This window comes from Pseudonaja textilis, chromosome 3 (genome assembly GCF_049901715.1).
Source record: "Pseudonaja textilis isolate UNSWEBS1 chromosome 3, rPseTex1.2, whole genome shotgun sequence".
Taxonomy (NCBI): Eukaryota; Metazoa; Chordata; class Lepidosauria; order Squamata; family Elapidae; genus Pseudonaja; species Pseudonaja textilis.
Window position 1 is genome coordinate 100,246,358 of NC_141992.1, and position 16,549 is coordinate 100,262,906.

Sequence of the window (16,549 nt, forward strand, 5' to 3'; positions counted from 1 at the left end):
TTGCTGTCATAACACGAGGTCTACCTGCATGATTATCTTTATTTAAACCCATTGTGTAAAACTTTAAATGCACAAGAGACAAGCATATCTATCTATCTATCTATCTATCTATCTATCTATCTATCTATCTATCTATCTATCTATCTATCTATCTATAATTTGTTTTCTTATGTTTTCGCAGGTATTTATATGGATGGTATTCAGCTTTGTTTGGGTATTTTCCCACGTCTTTATAGTTGTGCTTTGAAAGTTGTAGTGACGTTTCAGCAGAATTTCATCTGCCATCATCAGGCTCATGTATTGGGTTCTTTTTGTCATGTGTGTCAGGCTTTTGCAGTTTCTGTACTAAGTTTGGTGCTAGCCTCGTGCTTTGTTTGAATGGTTTTTTCTTCATCCAGATTGGTTGGGAGTCTTGGTCTGTGTTTATTGGTCTTGGAGTTGGCTGTGTTTTGCTTGATTTGTGTTTGTAATATCTTCTACCTGTTTTGTAGCGTTTTTTGTTTTGATTAGCTGGCAACATTGTGTTTTGTATATTGGGGGCTTTCAGCACAACTTGGCTTTGGGTGAATGGCCCGCTGTTGTTTATTACGAAACTAGGTTTCATCTGGAGGTATCAGGGGGTGTCTGTTTGTGCCCAGGTGCTTGCTTGGCTTGTGGTGTGGAGATTTTTTTGTTTGTGAGTGCAGGCTTCCAGATAATTGACAGTCTGGGGGAGCCATCTCTTTTATTCATGCTTTCAGGTTGTTTTTCAATCTCTATGGCTTCTCTGATAATTCTGTAGCTGGGGTTTTCTATTGTGGCTAGGATTTTGGTGCCACTGAAGTCAATGCTATGACCTGTGGCTTTCATGTGTTGGACTAGTGAGGAAGTGTGTTCCAGCTTTTTTACAGCATTCATGTGTTCATCAAAACGGGTACTTATTCTTCTATTGGTCTGTCCGATGTATGTGGCAGGGCATGATGCGCAGGGGACTTCATATATGCTTTGGTTTTCCAGGTCAATTTTATCTTTGGGGTTTCTTAGGATGGCTGCTATTTTTCTGTCTGTTTTGAAGGCAGTCTTGATGTGATGCCTATGTAGTATCTTACTGATTCTGTCTGTTGTGCCTCTTATGTAAGGCAGGACAGCTATTCCATAGGTCTGTTCATCTTCTAGGTCTTTACTGTGTCTCAGTGTGCTTTTGTGGATCAGGCTCATGATTAAGCTTTTCTGAAAGCTGTTGGCTGTCAGTACTTCGGGCAGGGTGCATAGTTCAGTCTTTATGTGAACTGAAACGTCGCTACAACTTTAAAAGCACAACTATAAAGACGTGGGAAAATACCTGAACAAAGCTGAATAACATACATACATACACAAACACACACATACACACACACACACATTTCATATTCAGCTTTGTTTGGGTATTCACAATATATGTATATATATATATATGCAGGTCTTGGCATGTTCAGGTCTTTTCCCATGTAAGTTTGAGAGCATCTTGGCAATGTTTCGATGAGGTCCCCCTCGCCATCTTCAGGCTGGTGCTTTTGGCTTTGTGCTTGTGCAAGCAAAGTGTGATCGGAGCTGCTGTCTCCCTATATATACTGGTGGGGAGGTTGGCCGTGTTGTCATTTCTTGATTGGTTGATGGAGTTGATGTTTGCAGATTGGCTGGCTTTTTCGTAAGAACATGTGTGGCTGAGGTACTGGCTGTGTGTCTTTCAGCCTCCTGTGTTGTAACAACCTGGGTAATGGGCTGTGTGATGACCTTCTGAGTTCTATTGTTTTGACATCCTGGGTCTTGTGCTGTAATCTCCTGGGTTGTAATGACCTGGGTCATGGGCTGTGTGATGACCTTCTGAGTTCTATTGTTGTGACATCCTGGGTCTTGTGCTGTAATCTCCTGGGTCGTTGGCTGTGTTGTAACATCCTGAGGTTTTTTGGTGTAACCTCCTGAGTTCTGTGATGTGATATCCTGAGCGGGTGGTTGTGATGTGATGTTTTGGTTTGGCTCCGAGTTTGAGGCCTGGATATGTGTTCATAGCATGTGTCCATTTGCTTGGTTTGGGGGTCGGGGTGTGTGGCAGCTGGTGATGCAGCCGTGGTCTGGTTTCTGGACGGTGGTTGTCTTTCATCTATGGGATGGGTTTGGGTTTGAGTCTGGGGAGGGAGAATAGTGGTGATGTCATGTGTTGTTTTGGGTCCAGTGTTGGTTTTCGTGGCTGGGACTCGTTTGTTAATAAGGGCTAGTTTCCAGATGTCTGGTAGGCGGGAGGCATCGTCCTGTTTATTCATGTTATGGGGGTGTTTCTCTATTTCGATGGCTTCCCTGATTATTCTCTTGTTGAAGTGTTCAGTATTGGAGATTAATTTGGTTCCCTCAAAATTAATTTCATGTCCTGTGGCTTTAAGGTGCTGGAAAAGGGAGGAAGTATTTTCTTCTTTTCTGACTGCATTCTTGTGTTCTGCGATGCATGCATTTATTCTCCTGTTGGTTTGTCCAATGTATATGGCTGGGCAATTGTTGCATGGTATTTCATAAACTCCTTGGTTTTCTAGCTGGATCTTGTCTTTGGGGTTTCTTAGGATGTTGGCTATTTTTGGGTCAATGCCGAAGGCTGTCCTGATATTGTGTTTGTGGAGAATTTTGCTGATTTTATCTGTGGTGCCTTTGATGTAGGGGAGGAGCGTGATACCGTTGTCCTGTTCTGTGTCTCAGTTTCGGGGGGGTGTCTCCCTTAGGATTAGGTTGGTAATTGTGCTTCTGTTGGAAATTAATTTCTGTTGGAAATTAATACGCTAGTGAGGGTGTGTAATTCTGTTCTCAGGTAGTCTTTGTCAGCTAGGCGTTTGGTTCTGGAGATGAGGGTCTTGGCTATGGAGTTGATCTGTGCAGGGTGGTGATGGGATTGTGCGTTTAAGTAGCGGTTGGTGTGTGTTTTCTTCTGGTGGATGGTGTGACCTAGAGAGCCATCGTTTTTTTTGTAAATTAGGACATCCAGGAAGGGAAGTTGGTTGTTGGCTTCTGTTTCCATGGTGAATTGTATTTTGGGATGTAGGCTGTTGAGGTGTGTCTTGTCCAGTTTTTCTGGATGATTCTTTGCTGGATCTCTTCACTGATAGGGGAGGCTTTTATTTTGGATTTGGTGGATTTTTCCAGGTAGGTGGTGGGGTCAGTATTTAGAGATTTGTAAGCGGGGTCTTGGAGTAGGTTGGATAGTTTGGATTGGTAGTCCAATGTGTTCATCATGACCGTGTCGTTGCCTTTGTCTTCTGGGAGAATGATTATGTTGTTGTCTTTCCTCAAGTTGGTGAGTGCTTTCTGTTCTTCTCTGTGTAAGTTGCTTCTGGGTGGACTGCTGGAGCAGAGGACGTTGGTGACTTCAAGTCTAATTTTATTGGCTACATCTGGGTTAATTTTGGTTAGGCTAGCTTCAACTCCACATATAATGTTTTCGGTGGGGATGCGTTTGGGGGCGACTGCAAAGTTGAATCCCTTGGAAAGGACATTGGTTTCTGCTCTGGTGAGGGTTCTGTCTGATATGTTGTGAACTGTTTGTTTCATGCGTTGTTGTGGGAGGGGTTGGGCTTCTGGTGTTTCTCTAGTCTGTGGAGTTTGCTGGTGTGTCTGTCTGTCTTGTGGGAGGTTTCTGTTTGGCTCTCCAGAGGGCCAGTTGTTTGGATTTGTTCCAGAGTGCTGGGTGGATTTTGTTGCTGAGTTTGAAGTGGAGAGTAAGTAGGTCCCTGTTGGTTTGGTCTAGTAGGAATCTTTTCCTGTGGAGTTCGTTTCTGATTAGGGCTAATTCCATTCTTTTCAGGATCCTGAGGTTTTGGAATGGAATTTGAGTTGAAAGCATGTGGGGATCACTTTTTTGTCTCGGCAATTGCCTAGGAATGTGAGGTCACATAAGATGGTGGCTCTCCGGACTTCAAGTTTCTCGTAGGTCCTGGTCAGCTGGAAGGTTTCCTCCCTGTAGAGGTATGATATTTGTTTTCGTAGATTTTCACGGGTACAGGTATGCAGGTCTGTGCGTGTTCGGGTCTTTTCCCAAACTGGCTGTGCGTCTATCAGCCTCCTGTGTTGTAACGACACAGCCAGTACCTCAGCCACACAGGTTCTTATGAAAAAGCCAACCAATCTGCAAACATCAACTCAATTAACCAATCAAGAAATAACAACACAACCAACCAGCCTGCTTACAACAGAGCCAGCACACCACACCTCCCCACCAGTATTTATAGAGAGATGGCAGCTCCAATCACGCTTTGCTTGCACAAGCACGAAGCCAAAAGCACCAGCCTGAAGATGGTGAGTGGGACCTCATCGAAACGTCACCAAGATACTCTCAATCTAATACGGGAAAAGACCTGAACACGCCAAGACCTACATACCTGTACACATGAAAATCTATGAAAACACACACACACACATCATACATATGCACACATTTCTATTCTTTGTGTTTCTTAATACAGGTAGTCCATGACTTAGAACAGTTCATTTAGTGACCGTTCAAAGTTACAACAGCACTAAACATAGGACTTATGGCCATTTTTCACAGTTACAACCTTTGCAGCATCCCCATGGTCATGTAATCAAGATTCTTGGCAACCGGTTCATATTTATGACCGTTGCTGTGTTCCAAGGTTACCTGATCACTTTTGTCGTCCTTCTGACAAGCAAAGTCAACGAGGAATCCCAATTTACTTAAACAACTGTGGTGATTCACTTAACAGCTGTGGCAAGAAAGGTCATAAAATGGGGCAAAACTCACTTAACAAATGTCTTATTTAGCAATATAAATTTGTGGTCATAAGTCAAGGACTACCAGAACTGTTATTTTTTTTTCTATTTAATAAATAAGGATAGAAAGTTGAATTTTTTTAAAAAAAGTATTCATAGTTTTAATGATTTGCACAGTATTTTCTGCATGAGGACAGCTCAATCGGTGGGAACTGAGTCCTTGCTGTAGCATGTCTATAACCACACAGTACCATGTCGAATTGTAGAGGGTGTTCATCTTAATGACTGCTATTCTATACAAAACCAAACTAGCCACGGCAACCTGCATATAGAAAACTCTTAAGTATTTGGTTGCCCAACCCTTGAGGCATGAGAGATTTTATGAGAAAGTGTTTAAAATGCTGATGGTCTTACTGGAAGATTGGAGAAAAGGAATTGGCTAGTAGTCCACATCGGGGTGGGATACGACAGGGGTTAACTACCAGTTCGGGATTTACGAGCTTCTTTGCAGGCTGCGAGCCACGCACGTGTAAATCGTCATCAGCAGCTGCCTGCAGAGAAGCAGCCTTTGAAACAGCCCTCTTTTCTTGCTTTTCTAACTGCAGCTGTGCCTCGTTCGGTAGCTGAAGTTGAAAAATCAGGAAATAAAGATCAGGTAAGAGCCCAGGTGGGTGGGCGGGCAAAAACATCAGTAGACATAGAACCGGTTCTATGTCTGTTGCTTTTCAGAGCTACCGGTTCTACAGAGGTGGACAGAACCGGTAGAAACCCACCCCTGGCTCACATTTCCTTCACTTAGATGCATGGAATATAGAAGTTTATATTCTCATGCCATAGTTTAGTATATTAAAAACAAATTAAGCATTTACTTTAGTCTCTAAAGGGTTATTCTTAGGTTTATATTTTGTGGGTTTAGGTTAAAAGATTTGTGGGGAGACACTGGTGTAGAATAGGATCTTTTTAATTGTCAAACCAAAACTCTTGCAAAACAGATTCTCCTTAGCTTTAAAATTATAGAAACCTGATATAGATAAATATTATTTTAACCCTGATGGTAACAGGCTTGGCAGGAATAGGTGCCAAGTTTAAAGTAAGTTAGGTTTGTGCTTGGCAAACTTCAGTGAGATGAGACCATCAAAAACAGATGTGAGTAACGATGATTCAGAGTTTACAGTATATAATTAGTCAGAAATCCACACGGATGGCCTTTGATGCAGATCTAACTGGGAGGTTGCTAGCTATGAAGAAGTTCACCCTTCATTGTCTCTTTGGATTTTCCTGAATGTCATAAGACACATAGCTCTTTCATATTTTCTCTGATTTTTCTTAAAGTCTTTAATGTTCTTTGATTGCTTCATCTTATGTAATTATGTTGCTTCTTTATACTGTCCCAGAATAAAGCCTGAAGTATTAATGTGAGTGACGTTACTGCTTCCAAATACAGAAAAACTTGTGATCTGACACACAGGGCTGGGTCAAGGCAATACAGCATTTATAAGCATGTAAGTTCTCATTTGTAACCTGACATAACATAGCTAGACCACTGGAAATAAGGAGGCCTAACCCTCCGGAAAAAAACCAAAAGCAAATTCAGCTCCTTAAATTTTTAACTCGTGTGAGAAAAATTAAAAATGAAACTTGTAAATATCAAGTATGTGGTCTACTACTGACCTAAAATTAGGGCACAAAGGAAGTGTGTTCATACTGAGGGAAAGCTACAGGAGTGGCAGAACCTAGACTGCTTCATACCCTCTGGGAATGAAATTGCTCTTCCATTTTTCAGAAGAATATATTTTCTATTGTATTCTATTAAGTTCCGTTCTGTTCCACTCCATCCCACCCAACCCCACCCCACCCCACCCCATCCAGTGGTGGTGTGCTACTGGTTCGGCTGAACCAGTAGTAAAAAAAAGCCTCCAATGATCAGCTGAGAGGAGGGAAAAAAGCCTCCGACATCAGCTGAGAGGAGAAAGAAGAGAAAAGCGCAGGATTGGCCCTCCCAAGCACCCCTGAGCTTTTCTCTTCTTTATCCTCTCAGCTGATTGGCACTGCAGGCCTCAGCTGGTGTGGGGAAAGCTATGTGTGTGCGTGTTAGGCAAAGCATGGCCACCAAGCCACGCCCACTGAGCCAGTGGTAAAACAATTTGAATCCCACCACCGATCCCATCCCATCCCACCCTGTGACTCTATCATTCTATGTCATTTTGAAGCAAAATCAACAGCTGGTAGATGTGGAATGTTTGGAACAGTCATTTTTGTGAAAGAAAAGAAGGAAACAGACACCTTCACAAGAGGTTCTCCAATCACCATAAAGACTGGACATGTTTTCTCATCTTGGTGGGATGCATAGGCATCTGATGCCCACTGATCCACATAACCTTTTGGGGTGAAGAGACCACAGTCCACAATGCTGTTCCTTTCCTCAAACGGCTCACAAATGCCATCACCTTCGTGGACATAGCACAGGCTTGGTTCACCTGCAATAGCCAAAAGTATGCTAGGATGATAAATCTCAAATTTTATATCTATCATTTAGGTATAATCTTCCTCCTTCTCCTCATGCCTGAAAGGTACATTTGCAAAACTTCACTGTGAACAGATGAAGAATTCCAAATTCCATAAATACTGATCCAGGAAAATTTGAGCAACATCCTTTTAAATACCAATTATTTACACTGTTCTGATTTTGTTTTGTTTTTCTCCAAAATCGAAAGAAATTTAAAGAAAGCCATACAGGTAGTCCTCAACTTATAACAGTACATTTAGTGACTGTTCAAAGTTACAACAGCACTGAAAAAAGTGACTTATGACTTTTTCAAATATACGACCTTTGTATGTTGATATGATCAAAATTTGGATGCTTGGGAACTAGTTCATATTTACGACTGTTGCTGTGTCCCAAGGTTATGTGATCCCTTTTTACGTGACTTCTGACAAGCAAAGTCAATGGGGAAGCCAAATTCATTTAACAACAGGGTTACTAACTTATCAACTTAACAACTGTGGCAAGACAGGTCGTAAATTGGGACAAAACTCACTTAACAAATGTCTCACTTAACAGCAGAAATTTGGGCTCAATTGTGGTTGTAAATCAAGGACTACCTGTACTCTTATGGAGAGGATAAATCTACTGCCTTCCTTAGAAACCAGAATCTTAGCTTAGACTTTTTAAAAAGTATTTAAAATGTACTCTTTATTCATGATCTTACTTTTTTCAGTTTTGAGGCAGCAAATATCTCCTAGTATCATGAGGAATACCCATAGCAAATTGTAGAGAGGCAGAGTTTGGTATAAAGAGAAGGGATGCTCGGAGCACATTCTTTGGAATGGCTGAATTCTAAGAAAGCTCATAAAACATCTTCCAACTTCACACTGCCTTCAATGAATGACTAACAACACTGGCTCCACAAATTCCAAGGTAAATCACTGAGCCATATTGCCTTTTCACTGTTCTAAAGAGCTAAAAGCAATGGAATATTAAGATTCAACCTGTAGTAAAAATAGCAGAATGCCTTGGAACTGATTCTATTCTATTCTGTTCTGTTCTTTTCTGTCCCATGCTGTCTGTCCAATGCCATCATCCCATCCAGTCCCCTCCCATTCCATCCCCTCCCATTATGCTAATCTTCCTACCACTGTTGTATTTGCATGCTTACAAAAATTGGGTTTTTTTTTTAACGGACAAGCATTCTTTGTGTACACCATATGACCTTTTGACTATATTGTCATAGCTGTATCAATTTGGATGCCATAGTGGAGGGATCTAAAGGAATCAAGATGGGCAACTTCATGTCAGGATCATAACTGATATGAAATTCAAATTCAAATTCAAATTTAAATTTCTGAACTCTGCCAAATCTCAGATACAAGATTCAAAAATTTGTACGTAAGACAAGGCTACAGCAAAATTAAAATAAAATGAATAGCAATGGGCTAATGTTTCTAGACTCACCAATACAGTGGTATCCTCTTTCTTTTTTACAGTTTCTAGAGCAACCGTCCCCATCTAATAGGTTTCCATCATCGCATTCCTCTACAAGACTCCTAGGAAAATAATATTAGCATTCTTAACGTTTATATAATACTAAGAGCATTTGGAACTCATATGCATTATCTTTTTCACCTCCTTATCAAAGCGTCTCCAGGGAAGGACACAGCTGGCTGAACTACAGTATAATTTCCCATTTTTAAAAATCAATTTTATTCTTACTTCCACAGAGAGGCAGAGCTAATATGGAACTATCCTAATTTAGGCCAGAAATCCTTTAAACAAGAATATTCTAAGGGTCTTCCAGAAGCACTGTGGGGAGGAGTGGGGAGTATTTCTGGAAAACAAACTGCCCGAGTACTGTAGCAGTCATTTTCAAAAATCGGAACTTACCTGCTTACTTGCCCATCCCCGCAGTAGGAAGAGCCATGGATATGGAACAGAGATGGGGAGGCTTCACTTATAGCAGCTCCTGCTACAGCCTGCACTTGGTACTGGTATCGCTGGCCTATTGTGACTTCCCTGGGGAAGAAAGTAAGCAGAATTATACTTTATTGAATGAAGCAAGCCATAGAGGGCACCTCTATGTTGCACAGTAGGAAAAAGCAGTTATGGTCCATAGATTCAAAGTACGCCACTTCCTCCAGTGACATATTTCCACATTCTAAGGATACCTCATGTATCTATAAAACCTAACAGGCAGAAAAACTGTGGCTACTCAAAATGGAACTTTTCATGCAAGTAACACAGAGGAACTTAATAAATTGGTGTTTAAATTTTATGTTTCTGTAATATTCCAAGAAGAAAATAGTTCACCGGTTTCGAATTTTGGAAGATATTTGTCTTCCTGGAAAAATCTTACAGAATTTCTAGTCAGGGAGACAGAGCATGGCTTGCTTCCTACTGAAAAGGGGGAGAAGACTGGTCTTTTACAACGTGAGCCCAGAATTCCTTAACCAAGTAGAACAGTTGGAAATCCCTTCAAATCCTAACATTAACCTGGAATGTTCAGATGAAATCTTGCTTTTAGGACCATGCCACTATCAGTCCTTCTAATTGGGGATCAAAATTTGCTAACTAGGATGCCATCTTAGACATTAAATGATGAAAGACATACTGGAGGAGATCCCATATCTGCAATAAAACCCAGTCCAACCACGTTGCTTTTCCAATGCACATTTTCATCCAGGAAAGTACATCTTTCGCAATGTGAAAAAAGAGGTATGTTCCTCATTGAAGCAGCCTGAATGCTTCTAATTGACTTTGTGAAGTTTTGTTCTCTTTTTGCCTTTACAGACATCTCTTGGTCACTGTCTTATCCTGGTATATAAACACATACTGTTTCTAGGTAGACATTAGGAAAACCAACCAGAGTTTACAGATGTCAGTGATATGTGGTGATTGCTCATACAATCCCACTTGTGCTGTTTAGGCTTTCAAAGGGATTTCTCAATCCAAAAGATCCAAAAGACTATTAACAACCAGAGAATGTCTACCATATCAAGTAATGAACAAGCGAAAAAGCTGCTGACATAACTTACAATAGATGTGATACTTTATAAAACAGAATAGAAAACACTGCTGGGATTTCATATGATATTTTAAAATATTCCATTGAAACCATTACAGATCTCAGTACTCAGGCAAGATTAGTTGTTTTCTGGTTTGAACAAGAAATAATTAAAGGGAAAGCTACTGCTTTGGAATTTATATCTGGCAAGGTACAATCTCTCTTCGATTTGCAGTAGCAATTTCCAGAGAGATATGCTGCTGTGTCAGGTGGAGGGAACTTTCTGTAAATTAACCAGGGATCCTTCTGAAGCGTAAGTCAGTAAATAATGTGATATAGAACTAATCAGGGGTGGGATACGACAGGGTTAATTTCGGGATTTACGAGCTTCCCTGCATGCTGTGAGCGGCACACCTGTTAATCATCATTAGCATGCTGCATGTGGAGAAGCAGACTTTGAAACAGCCCTCTTTTCTTGTTTTTTTAACTGCAGCTGTGCCTTGTTTGGCAGCTGAAGTTGAAAAATCAGGAAACAAAGATCAGGTAAGAGCCCGGGTGGGCAAAAACATCAGCAGACATAGAACCGGTTCTGTCTGCTGCTCTTCAGAGCTACCGGTTCTACAGAGGTGGACAGAACTGGTAGAAACCCACCCCCTGGAACTAATCAAATAATACATAACAAAATACACCATTCTGTTGGATTTAAGTAATAAAAAATTATGTGAGGAAGTATATGTGCACATTTTAGGAGGCAAAATTCCTTTGGTTACAATCAGGGGTGGGCTTCAAAATTTTTAGCAAAGGGTTCTCTGCCCTGTTGCTGGGTGGGTGTGGTCATGGTGGGTGTGGCCTAGTTGGCCTCCTGCACCATGGTGAGGGGTTGCCCTCTCCGGGCTCTGGAGGCTTTCCTTGAGCCTCCGAGAGGGTGAAAACGGCCTCCCTGGGCTCCGGAAACTCTCTGGAAGCCAGAAACAGGCCCATTTCCGGCCTTCCCGAACTTCTGGGAGGCCCGTTTTCACCCTCCCCAAGCTTCTGTGTGTGCCCTGCACTTACCTGCATCCAAAACCAGCCGCGTGGAGAATCCTGGGAGAGGCGGGGTGGGTGAGGCCAGCCAGGAGTGGGATTTGGGGATTGTCCAAATTGCACAGAATCTTAGCTAGGGGTTTTCCTGAACCCTCATTAGCCCACCCCTCATTATAGTGGAGGAGCAATGCTTGTAATGTATCTTTAAAATATCAAAATTATTGTATATAACGACCAGAAACCTCAAATTGAGTTTCTTGGAAAATACATTATGTTAAAAAAATATAAAATATCTCTATGAATTTGTAAAGCTGGATAAGAAAAATTAAAATCATTTTTAAAAATATTTTTATTGAACATTGTAAAAGAAATTTAATGTGCCAGTATTAATGCTATAGTTTTTATTCAAGGGCATATATTATGGGAAACTGTTATTAAAGTATAACTCCTTTACGCATTATTTCCTTTTTGTATCCTTTTATCTGGGATGGGATTCAAATTTCTTAACAATCGGTTCTGTGGGCATGGCCTAATTTGTGGGTGCGGCTTGGTGGTCATGTGACTGGCTGGGCGTGGCTTGTATGTAAATATTATAAATATTTATGTAAATATTGAATTTTTTATAAAAAAGAGCAACTTTTACCCAAAATTGGGCAAAGCAGGCAGGCAGATTGAGTTGCTCGCAGAATCACAGATTCACTCAGAGATCTACCATTCTGCAATCTGCTACCTGAGTCTGCACTGAGAAATAGAAGCTTCAGTCCTAAGGAAGGTTCACCTCTGCTTTTAGATTAGCTAGAAAGCAAGAAATCCAATGATTTCCTGCTTTCTAACTAATCTAAATCTCCCGGCACAGCAGAACAGCTGATGGTCGGGGGAAAGAAAAGGAAAAATAGCAACTTACCAAATGCAGGCAAGTTTGATGGCTCACATTTCAGGTAAGGAGTGGGCGGGAAGGGACCAGCCAGTGGCAGAATTTGCCGGGCTCCGAACTGTGCAGAATCATAACAACCGGTTCTGTAGAACTGGTCCGACCAGGTAGAATCCCACCCCTGCCTTTTACCATGTGTGAAACCCAGTGCTACTGAATGCTTTCAAGACTTAATAATTTATTCTTTCACGTATATAAAAAGAAGACCTATAGTTTTCCATTCATTACTGGGAACATAGCAATAGCAGAGACTAAGTTCTCCAGGAAAGAAGACTTTATTGCAGCATGAAATGTTCATTTGTATTCAATAAATTTTATCCATTTCAATTTGATAAATTAATTCTAGAAGGTCTGCTTTTAAGAGAAAGCTTTTAAGGACAATATCTCTTCTTAGAGACAAAAGAAAGTGCACGAAATTTAAACTGAACTTAGCCAAAAAGATAGGGAATCAACTGTTTCCTGTTATCAGAGATCATGAACTCCCCTCATCTCAATCTGTGGAAAGAATAATTCTAGAAACTATGCTAGCCACAGGGACAGGTGGGTCACAAATTTAGTTCTGCTGGATCTTTCCTGTGGAAAGATCCTTCCAGATTACTTGAATTTGATCTGCTCTCTGACCTGGTAACCAGGATCATTTACAGTTTGTTTGTTTTTAAAAATCATTCCTATGGGAGGATGTCTGACTAATTTTATTTTTATGAATTTTAACATCAACTAACTTGATTCATACCTTTCAAATAAATCAACAATTTAAACAATTATTTTTTGCACTTTCAAAATGTTCTGACTCAGTTTTGAGATTGAAGAAAACCTACATCACATTTATTTTAATAAGAACTTCAATGCAGATGTTTTTGTTCACATTATCAATACTGCGATAGCAAGACCAGGGTAGTAAAGAAGCAGATGGCTGTCTCTGGTACCATGTAGACTTCAGTTCAGCATTCAATACCATCATTCCAGACACTCTGCTAAGTAAATTAAACCAACTAGCAGTACCTGAACACACTTGTAAATGGATCATAAGCTTCCTAACAGACAGGAAGCAGCAGGTGAAGCTAGGCAGAATCATATCCAATACCTGTACAATTAGCACAGCCCCTCCCCCCCAAAGGCTGTGTGTTTTCTCCACTTCTCTTCTCCCTATATACCAATGACTGCATCTCAAACGATCCATCTGTTAAAATACTGAAGTTTGCTGATGACACAACAGTGATTGGTCTCATTTGAGACAATGATGAATCCATATGCAGACAAGAGGTTATACAACTTGACTCGTGGTGTAACTAGAACAATCTGGAACTGAACACACTCAAAACTGTAGAAATGGTGGTAGACTTTAGAAGAAACCCTCCCATACTACCACCTCTTACAATACTAGACAACACAATATCAACAGTAGAGACTTTCAAATTTCTAGGTTCTACTATATCACATGCCCTAAAATGGACACCTAACATCAAAAACATCATCAAAAAAGCACAACAAAGAATGTTCTTTCTGCACCAACTCAGAAAGCTCAAACTGCCGAAGGAGCTGCTGATACAGTTCTACAGAGGAATTATTGAGTCTATCATCTGCACCTCTATAACTGTCTGGTTTGGTTCTACAACCCAACAGGAAAGACACAGACTTCAGAGGATAATTAGGACTGTAGAAAAAACAATTACTACCAACCTGCCTTCAATTGAGGACCAGTATACTGCATGAGTCAAAGAGAGGGCTGTGAAAATATTTACAGACCCCTCACATCCCGGACATAAACTGTTTCAACTCCTTCCCTCAAAACGATGCTATAGAGCACTGCACACCAGAACAACTAGACACAAGAGCAGTTTTTTCCCGAAAGCCATCACTCTGCTAAACAAATAATTCCCTCAACACTGTTCAACTATTTACAAAGTGTACATTACTATTACTGTTAATCTTCTCATCACTCCTTATCACCCATCCCCTCCCATTTGTGATTGTAGGACTGTAACATTGTTGCTTGTATCCGTACGATTTATATTGACTGTTACCTAGTATGATTTGATTGTTGATTGTACCCTATGACTATCATTAAGTGTTGTACGTTATGATTCTTGATTCTTAACGAATGTATTTCTTTATGCATACTGAGAGTATTTACACCAAGACAAATTCCTTGTGTGTCCAATCACACTTGGCCAATAAAGTATTCTATTCTATTCTATTCTATTCTATTCTATTCTATTCTATTCTATTCTATTCTATTCTATTCTTCCTACCCTCTGTCGACCTACCAACCTATCTGCTGCTGTTTATGTGCATCCTAGTTCTTGTTAACTTTGCTCCAATGGCAGAGCAGCATGGTCTAGAACAATTTGCCGTGGTCAATTTGCCGTGGGACAATTCAACATGAGACAATTCAAGAGAGGGACAACTTGAATTGCAGCGGGCCTTGCCTTGCTTTAGATTTGAACCTTCTCAAATTGACAGATTAACAGAGTTGGAAGGGACCTTGTAGGCCATCTAGTCCAGACCCCCACCCAAGCAGGAGACCCTACACCATTTCTGACAGATGACAGTCCAGTCTCTTCTTGAAAGCTTCCAGTGATGAAGCTCCCACAACTTCTGAAGGCAAGCTGTTCCACTGGTTGATTGCTCTCGCTGTTAGAACATTTCTCCTTGTTTCCAGGTTGAATCTCTCCTTGTTCAATTTCCATCCATTCCTTGTCTGGCCTTCGGGTGCTTTGGAAAATAGCTTGACCCCTTTCTCTCTGTTGCAGCCCCTCAAATATAGGAACACTGCTATCATGTCTCCCCTCATCCTTCTCTTCACTAGACTAGCCCTGCCTACTTCCTGTAACCTTTCTTCATATGTTTTATTCTCCAGTCCCCTAATCATCCTTGTTGCTCTTCTCTGCACTTTTTCTAGAGTCTCAAGTTAGAAGTCCTAGAGAGTGGAATAAACAGTAATTCTACTTGTCCCTCTCTTGAATTATCCTACACTGAAAGGTTATGTAGTGAGTTGTCCCATGGCAAGTTGGCCAGGGCAGGTTGTCCCGTAGTGAGTCGGTTGCAGCGAGTTGTCCCAGATTATTTAGGATGGAAGTGCTATTTTCTTTACCTATTTGTCACCTAAAGTATCACCAGATTAATTGAATTATAAGATTTCAGGCTAAGTATCATCTTTTCATTTTCAAGTTCTTAGATTCAGAGAAGGGAGAAAAAGGCTCTTTTATGGTCAAGCTAAATCTAAACTGGTGCCATTCCTGCTTTATTAGAAGCACTGATAACATGTGTTCCAATATTTATGAGGTCTTGTTTTTATAAGAGAATGCAGTGCAAGAGCAGTTGAGAGTTGGGATAGTTCATCTCTGTAAGTCTCCCATAGTGATAGAGTTTGAAATGCTACTGGCAAGTGCGCAAGCTAATTATTGCTCTGCACGCATTCTCAATGGATGACAAGTAGTTAAGAATGTAATGGAAATACAGAACTCAACCTTGTTTTTTGAGATAACTGCAGCCAAGCAGTCAAATGAAGGATTGAATAAAAATACAGCTATTAAACAGCTGGACATAGTCCACGTTTGTGCCATTATTAAAAGAATATACTTTTATTGTTGCTGTTTTAAAAATTCTACAATACTTTTCCAATAGCTGAAAGTGATTCAGAAATATAATAAGGGATTATTTAAACTTAATTTATTTAAGACATTGATGTAAGTATTTCATCCAATAAATCCCAAAATGGCTATCAGCAGTAACCAATAATGTGCAAAAATATTAATATTCATTGTCAATATGCTGACCCAACCTACCACACAAATCAAAACAAAGGGTGTATTCTATGAATCCTTACCCCCCCAAAATAAGGAATTCATGTCAGAGAAGACACATCCAGAAAGGCCCTGAGCTTCGTCTATTAAGCTGTCAAAACCAGACATGGCCAGATCTGTCCAGTATATCCAGCTTGTTCTCTAATATACAAATGGTTCCTTAGAAACGCCACCCCCAACAATTGAGGGAGAAAATTCTTACATGACATCTAGAATCACAGAGGCAGCCAAAGCAATTAGCATAACATCAATAAAGCGTGGCCACTTATCTGCAATAATTGTGTTTTCATAGAAATCTTCCAAAGTATATATTTATTTGTCTTACATTAATTGTTGTTGCTGCCTTTCTGATTCCAAGTGAGAGGATGTTTTTTTTCCCAGTGGGAAATTCCTGCAAGCCTTGTCTCCAAGTACTAAAGGGAATCACTACCCTAAACAACTTTCTTCCTTTGCAACAGTTTGTAATCAATCAGTCAAAATGTAAAACTTAAGAAATGTAAGGGTAACATTGCTCCAGTTTTTATATCATTTCTGCTAATAATGAAAGACTGAAGAAATTGGAA

At 40.4% G+C, this 16,549-nt stretch overlaps 1 protein-coding gene across 1 annotated transcript in view; it reads right to left on the minus strand.

The window, feature by feature from the left end:
* PAPPA2 (pappalysin 2) overlaps window positions 1-16,549 on the minus strand; it is a 180,782-nt gene that overhangs the window by 84,138 nt on the left and 80,095 nt on the right. The window contains exons 8-10 of the mRNA XM_026703214.2: window positions 9,110-9,238; window positions 8,681-8,772; window positions 7,012-7,205 (exon numbers count right to left, since the gene is read on the minus strand). Coding sequence (XP_026558999.1) covers window positions 7,012-7,205; window positions 8,681-8,772; window positions 9,110-9,238 — 415 coding nt within the window. The remainder of the gene's footprint in view (window positions 1-7,011; window positions 7,206-8,680; window positions 8,773-9,109; window positions 9,239-16,549) is intronic.